This window comes from Haliotis rubra, unplaced genomic scaffold (genome assembly GCF_003918875.1).
Source record: "Haliotis rubra isolate DU_JTF1 unplaced genomic scaffold, ASM391887v1 Scf126, whole genome shotgun sequence".
Classification (NCBI taxonomy): Eukaryota; Metazoa; Mollusca; class Gastropoda; order Lepetellida; family Haliotidae; genus Haliotis; species Haliotis rubra.
The window spans coordinates 392784-401284 of NW_025765181.1; the positions used below are offsets into that span (position 1 = coordinate 392784).

General features: G+C 42.4%; 1 protein-coding gene across 1 annotated transcript; it reads right to left on the minus strand.

The window, feature by feature from the left end:
* Nucleotides 1-2499: 2499 nt before the first annotated feature.
* Nucleotides 2500-7821, minus strand: LOC124266512. Its single transcript, XM_046701307.1, has 3 exons — nucleotides 7305-7821; nucleotides 3714-6938; nucleotides 2500-2597 (listed from the first exon to the last, which is right to left on the minus strand). The coding sequence occupies exons 1-3, from the start codon at nucleotides 7819-7821 to the stop codon at nucleotides 2500-2502; spliced, it is 3840 nt and encodes a 1279-aa protein (XP_046557263.1).
* Between the last annotated feature and the right edge of the window lie 680 nt (nucleotides 7822-8501).

The window sequence follows — 8501 nt, forward strand, 5'->3', positions numbered from 1 at the left end:
CTTATTGGTTGGCGTTTCTGAACTCTCCTCTTCACATTATGTGCTCTTTGGATAATTTGCAATCTACACCGATAAAATATCTGTTCCATCACTCTTTTGTTAGCAGTACATTCTTAATTCTGATATCAACAGATATCAAACAGATATCAAGAAAAATATACTATACATTCGCAAAATTATTTCTCACGTAGAGAATAGATAGATAATAGGAATATGTCACAATGCTTTCTGACAAGGTATTTAAGGTTAGGATATTTTCTCGGTGCAAAAATAAGTGAGCAATTGACATTTGTTTGATAAAATATAACAAGTGCGTAGCTAAACTAGTGCTGACCTTATAGTATTTTTTAAATATAGTTGCCAGTGATAAAATATTGGTAACTAACTACCGTCTGTAAAACGATTAATTTTTTCAATTTTTCTGCCATTAGGCTTTTACGATATTGTATAATTCACGATATTGTATCTATTGAAGTGTGCGGTGTGTATTCGTGTATTGCAGGACGACGGTGACCGCCATAGCGTTTTCTCTGTACCCAGCTCCCTACAAAAAACACATTTGCTGGAGGAGGAGGCGAGGATTCTTCATCAAGAAATACCCAATCACAAAGTCTTCTCGGTAAGATCGTGCAACAGGATCCGACTTGATTTACACTTTGTTTACAAAAATGCAACAAAACCTGTGTGTACCAACATGACAGGAACCGTGAAGACCCGGGTTAGAATTGGTCTTCAGCAGCCCTTGCTTGTTAGAGGCGACTAACGGTGGTCATGCTCGCTTACTTGGTTGATGCTTATCAAATATGCTCGTGCTGTTGATCACTTGACTGCCTAATCTAGACTAGGTTATTTCCATATAGCTGGAATATTGCTTGATGTGGCGTCAAACAGCATGCAAACAAACAAATCAACGTGGCCGTTCTTCAGGATATCCTAGTCCAAACGGGTTATTCAAAGGTCTTCGCTATATACTTGGAACTTGCACGACTACGACGAAGACGACCATTCAGTAAACGTCTTCCCCCGCCAAGATTCAGGTTGAAATTGTTCTCAGCAATCCAAACTTGTTGCATCAGGCGACAAACGGGATCTGATGATCAGGATCGCTGTTTCAGTCTAGAGTTACATGGATAAATGCTCATGATGGTAATGACGGTCTAATCCAGACTCGCCACTAAGAAACCACATAGCTGAAATACTCGTTGAGTGAGGCGTTAGACAACAATTAAACCAACAAATGGATTGTCTGGAATAAACGTTTCTGGAACTGCCATTTTCCTCAAAATCGTTCTGTTGAGGTATTATTGGAAATACGTTGTAGTAATAACAAATGCATACAATGTATTTATGGTTCTTGCTTCCCATACAGATACTGATAGCTATGATGGTAGGGTGGATTGTCAGCTTCATCTTGACGGAGACTGGCCTTTTAACATCAGATCCGACCAATCACCAATACCTCGCTAGGACAGACGCCCGCTCACACATTAGTGAAATGGTTCTCTATTCCGCATCCAGGTGATGGAGAAGACTTAACTAAATTGGTACCCGTGAACAACCGGGTTAGAATCGGTCTTCAGCAAGCTATAATTGTCGTAAGACGCGACTAACGGGATCGGATGGCCAGGGTCGCTAGTATGGTTCCAGCATGTCATCGTATTCCAATACCAAGTCGTAGATCAGACTCGATGGTCTTTTCAGATTGTCGTGATATGGATGAAATATTGCTGACTGGGACGACAAACTAAGGCTGGCATTTTTCGTAACATATATGATTAACCTTTAACTGACTGACAATTAAATATACTTTATGTTTCAATTCAATTCACACCTGATTTAATACGGGCTATCACTCACTCAATCACTCATTAACTCACAAGAACACAGTATTGGGTTTAACAATGTCCGACAAAAGGGCTTGATCATGATATAAAATTATTATTTCAGGTCAGTTTGGTCCCCCCGAATATTAACGTAGGCGTTTTCGCTAGTTTCCTCATGGCAACGTTTCTCTCCATTATCGAATCTCTTGGGGATTATTACGCATGCGCTAAGGTGTGCCAAGAGCCACCGCCTCCCTCCCACGCAGTCAACCGGGGTATTTTTATGGAGGGCATCGCTTCTACACTGTTAGGAGCTATGGGAATTGGACACGCGACGTCAACTATTGGGGGGAAACATCGGCGCAATAGGCGAGGTTAAATTGGGTTTAGCGTCGTGCTTGAGAATATTTCGCTCATATGACGTGTATGTGCGGCTGCTTGTACTAGCCCAGACTTAAGCTGGTTTTATAGTGCTAGCTAGCTCACTGAGATACCATGCCGCAGTGAAGCATGAATACCCCACTCAGACACATACTGACTCCGAGCCGACCAGTCCTTGTTGTATCCATTAATGCCGAGCGCCAGGCAGGGACCAACAAGTACCATATTTTAACGTCTTTTGGTATGACTCGGTCGGGAATCGAACCCGCGACCTTCCGCTCTCCGGGCGGACGCTCTAACCAAGATTGGATAGGACGGCACCAAGGAGAATACCAAAGTTGACGATCTGCACCCCACCGAGCGCTGAGTAAGGGATGGCGATGAAGAAGTGCTCTGTGGATGCAAGACACAAAAATTCTTTACTCGCACCAATAATTTATTCTGGTATACGTTCAATGTTCAATTTCACTTTGACTTCTTTCTTTGGCTTGGTGAGGTTCAGAAAACTACAATGCAGAAATACAGACTTGCTAAGTAAATTATTCCTAACACTCAATTATTCCTAACAGTCAAACTACATGACAAGTCTAAGTAAATTACTTCAAATTAACAGTTACAAGATAAATGAATAATATGTACAATTAACAAAACCTTCAAATAATATTACCTTATTATGCCTTGAAATATATTACAATAGCAAACAATGCTACTCACATTTGTGTTCATGCCAACTAAAACAGCTGAATGTCTCCAACATGGAGGCAGTGACAAGCCATGTGCTCTGATGAGGAGCAACACTCACAATAAGGGGAAGTAATCTGTTATGACAATCATGATAATACTTTTTGGAAAACTAATAACAGTTATAGCCAAGCTAGACTTTCTGAACCTCATCTGAACTAAATTTTACAATGAAAATTACTACACTATTTTAGAACTTTGTACTTTGCAACATAAAAATATAACCTTTTGACAACAAATATCTTTAGTGCATGAAATTATAAACTAATTGGAGTGAACATTTTTTCTGCATCAACACACTCGGCCTCTTAAACAACATTGTTTAACAAACTTCTCACAATGCAGAAACAATCTGAAATAACATACAGCCCATAACTATGGCCACATATTCATACACAATGTCAATTTTCACAAAATTTCACACATCAGCATATCTTTCACTCGTCTTTGGAAGTAATAGTACTAGTTTGTGTACAGGTCTGCGCAGTTCTGTACTTTGAGTTTTCAGTATCACACTTCTCACAAAGCCCTGTTTGTCTGGCTCAACTTTGATCACTCGTCCCATGGGCCAGCATGATCTGTGTGCATTTTCATCCTTGATGAGTACAATGTCATCTATTTCAATGTTGCGTTTTGGTGTACTCCATTTTTGTCTCTCTTGTAGGGAATACAGGTATTCTTTCCTCCACCTTGTCCAAAATACATTTGCGAGATACTGAATCCTTCTCCATCTCCGACGCATGTAGACATCATCACGTTGAAATTTACCTTGTGGAGCGATGAAAACGTTGGATTTTATCATGAGCAAATGGTTTGGCGTTAGGGGGTTCAGGTCAGTGGCGTCACTGGAAACTGTGGTGAGTGGACGGGAGTTGACGATGGCTTCTACTTCGCATAGCAGGGTACGGTATGCTTCGTCATCCAAACGGTCTCCGAACTCATACAGCATGGGAGATAGAATCTTTCGTACAGAACCTATCATGCGTTCCCATACCCCACCCATGTGACTGGCTGATGGCGGGTTAAACTTCCAGTCGATGTTGGCTTGCAGTAGGTGAGAGTGGATGCTGTTTTGATCAAGTTCTGCTAGTGCTTCTTTCAATTCTCTGGCAGCTCCAATGAAGTTGGTGCCATTGTCACACCATATTTCTTTGACAGGTCCACGTCGTGCTATAAAGCGGCGCAAGGCATGTATGAATGAGTCTGTGTCCAAAGAGTTGGCCGTTTCGATGTGTATGGCTCTACTCGCTAAACATGTGAACAGTGCTCCATAGCGTTTCATCTGTTTCCTACCTTCTTTGATGGTATGCGGGCCAAAGAAATCTACACCTGAGTATGTAAATGGCGGCGCTGGATTCACTCTGCTGAATGGTAGGTCGGACATCTTCTGTTCACATGGAGGCATTTTCAGTCTTCGACAGGTGACACAATGGGACAGTATGTTTCTCACGGTTGCGTTCGCTCTGATGACCCAATACTTTTCTCGTAGCTTCGAAAGTACATGATTTCGTCCCACATGGCCAAGCTTCTTGTGTATGTCTTGTATGATCAGGCTTGTGACATGATGTTTGCTGGGTAGAAGAATCTGGTGCTTCATTTCATCTGGGATCTGAGACTTGCTGAGTCTGCCACCTACTTTGAGAATTCCATTGTTGATGAATGGATCCAGCTTGTAGACCGAGCTGTGCTTCGGTACTCGGCCTCGTTCAACTGCTGTAAGTACATGGATTTCCTTGTCGAAACTCTTGGACTGCACAAACTTCATGATGATATTCTCTGCACATTCAAGTTTCTCAACTGTGAAAAGCGGTTTATTGTTATATACCCCCGATTCAACTTTACCTTTTCTTTTCCTGATACGAGCTTTGATGTTGTTGATGAGTTGGAGATATATGACTACGCCCCGCTTAAGACGATACCAACTTGAATAATGTTTAATCAAAGTGTCAAGCCCTTCACATTGCATCTTGGTTGGTGATACACACGTAGTTGCAACTGTTTCCTCTACAACAGATTCTGCCGGTCCGGGTTGCTTCAGATTCCATTCTGATTCAGATCTCCAGAGGAATTGTGGTCCTTCAAACCAGTCTGATTGCGCCAGTAGTTGTGCTGTGCTAGCTCCTCTGGATGCTATATCCGCTGGGTTCTCATCAGATTCTACATACTTCCAATCTTTTGGCCCAGAGTAGTCCCTTATCAATCTCACACGATTAGCAACAAATACTGGGTATCTCTTCTTCTCACTGTTGATATAATGGAGGACAGTCGTTGAGTCTGTGAAGTAGGTCACGCTATCAATATCTGTATCAAGTTCTTTCAGCATAAGTTGAGCTATTTGAACTGCGACTGTAGCGGCCGTCAACTCGAGACGTGGAATACTCACAGGTTTCACAGGAGTCAGTCTTGATTTCCCCATTAGAAAAGCAACATGGACATTTTGCTCAGCATCAGAAAGCCGAAGATAAGCTACACAGCCGTACCCTACCGAGCTGGCATCAGAGAACACATGAACCTGTTTAGATACAACTTTACCGAACTCAGCAGGCTTCAGGCATCGTTCAATCTTCAGAGTTTCAAGTATCTTGAGCTCCTTCAACCACTTTTTCCATGAGACTTCATACTTTCCTGGTATATCATCATCCCAGTCCAGATCATTGTTGGCACACAATTCTTGAAGTATCCGCTTAGCGGGAAGAATGATAGGTGTAACGATACCGAGGGGATCATACAGAGATGAAACCGTGGATAGTAGACCACGACGTGTGACTGGTTTCTCAATGAAGTCGGTGGAAAATCCAAATGTGTCTGTATTTACATACCATTTCATCCCAAGAGCACGTTCAATTGGCAGTTCATCATAATCCAGGTCACGGGTTTGAATCTCTTTGGAATGATCACCAACTGGGATTGACTTCAAAACGTTTCTGCTATTTGAAGTGAATTTGGTTAATTTGAAACCCCCATCTGCGCATGCGGCTCTCACGTCATAGATTAGCTTTATAGCTGTCTTGTCATTTTCTACAGATTTTAAACAGTCATCAACGTAAAAGTTCTTTCTGATTACATCAGCTACGAGACTGCCAAACCTTTCTTCTGCCCTGTTGGCTGTGGCTTTCAATGCAAAGTTGGATATGCTGGGAGAGGAGACTGCTCCAAAGATATGTACACCCATTCTATATTCCTGTAAGTCAGCGTTGAGATCACCGTTGGGCCACCACAAAAATCTTAGGCTGTCATGTTGAGTCACTGGCACCTTCACCTGGTAAAACATGGACTCTATGTCTGCCATGAATGCTATCCGTTCAGCTCTGAATCTTGTCAAAACACCTATCAAAGAGTTTGTGAGGTCTGGACCTTGCAGAAGCCTGTCGTTCAATGATGTTCCTTCATACTTGGCGCTGCAGTCGAAAACCACACGGATCTTTGTTGGCTTTTTGGGGTGATAGATTCCATGGTGCGGAAGATACCAAATTCTCTGTGATTCAGCTGACAGTTGACCTTCAGGTATCTTGTACGCGAAGCCCTTTTCAAGGAGATTATCAACAAAACCTACATAATCCTTGTAGTACTGTTCATTCTGGAGCATTTTCTTTCTTTGCCATTTCGCTCTGCTCTGTGCTTGAGTCCTGTTGTTTGCACATAATGTATCATCTCTGAATGGTAATGGAAGCTCATAGTGACCATTGACATATTTCACCTGTTCCTCTGCTGTCTCCATAAATCTCCTATCTTCTCTTGAATAGCCCTTCTCCCCTGGTACTTTGCCGAGATCCTGCTCACTGAAGTCTCGTTCGAAGATCCTAACGATAGTACTCGGAGCTAGACATTCCTTCACAGAACTCTTTTCGCAAAGGATGACTCTGTTGCAGACAAGAGTGTTTCTCTCACTATTAAACTTCACATGTAGAGGCCCGTTAATCGTCCAGCCATGCTTATACAACACTGCGAACGGACCATCCCCATCTGATGGAATCACCTTTTGAGGCTGTAAGGCTGAAGGACAGTTACTTCCAATTAGGAGACCAACTTCAAGTTCGGGTAAAATTCAGGTAATTTACTTGCCATATCTTCAAGATCAGAGAATCGCTCGAGAAACTTTGGATCAGGAATCTGGTTATGATTAACTGGTATTTCCTTTACAAATGTCCTAGGAAGATAGACTGGATGATTGTCCTGATTGTCAGTTACAGTGAGGCCAGTTACAGCTGAGGTTTCTACCATATCTACACCATGCATAGTCTGTAGTTTCAGAGTTGTTGTAGTTGTTGATGCGCCAAGTTGATCTTTGAGTGTCGGTGATGAAGCAACCAGTACTCCCATTGTCTAAGAGTGCATAAGTCTTCACCGCTTTACTGTTACCTTGCTGGCGTACGATGACAGGTAGAATCGACTGTAGCACAGTTTCCACCGAGTCAGACTTGGTACTGTTACAAGAAGATGACACTGTTTCTGTTAAATCCTTTTGGTTGCCGTTGCCTTCTGTTTGATACTTGGTGTCTGTTGAATGTTGACTGCTGTGTCTCATTTGAAAGTTATCGTCATGTAGTGCTGTTGGATGACGTTTTCCACACTTCCTACATATTCTCTTTCTTAGACATCCTTTGACAGCGTGGTTGTATCCGTAGCATCCATAACACATGTGCTTCTCTCTCAAGTAAGTACGTTTGTCGTTCAGTGTCTTTTGCTTGAAGGCTTCACAGTCATCGATGTCATGTGCTTTCCAACAGAAGTGACAGGATACTTTCTTCTTGTGATCAGTGTAGTTCTGTCCGACATTTGTTGCGAAAGTGCTAGACCTTGGTTTGCTAGCAATCAGCTTGTCCTTCCTAAATCCTCTGCTAGGAGTATGTCCACGATTACTTTCAGTTTTACTCATTGCTTCTTTACTGAAAATGGGCTCATTAAGCTGATTTGGCTGCAAAGTCTATGAACTCCACGAGATCTTTAAATCCAATCATCCTGTTGTTCTGGATCCTACACTTAGTAATGTGATCTCGCCACTTGTTCTGGAGGTATTGAGGCAACTTCTGTACTATAGCCTGCAAGTTGGGTGCATGGTTCAGGACGGTCATATGAGATATATTGTTCATAGCATGTGAACATTTGGTGAGAAAGAATGAGAACTGTTTCAGCTTCTGACTATCTTCTTGCCTAATATCTGGCCATGAAAGTACCTGATTGACGTACGCTGTGGAAACCTTGTATGGATCCCCGTATTCGCCAGCCAGCAACTCCCGAGCCTTCATGTATCCCTCCACTGGTGCCATGTACAAACATCCAGCTATCAACTCCTTTGGTTCCCCTCCAGCTGCTGGTCCAGGTAGTACAACCTGTCTATACTGTTTGTGGTGTGAGGAACTATCCTAGCATCAAATGACATCATGAATGAGCTGTATGCTGTTGGGTCACCCCTAAACTTGGGTACTTCAGGTTGTGGAAGAAACATGGCAGTTGTCATCTGTCTGTGGGTTTGCAGTAGCACATCATTCTGAGTAGGCTGCAATGTTTGCTGAACAGATGAATGCATAGTATTCATAGTCAAAGGTGGGTGAACTT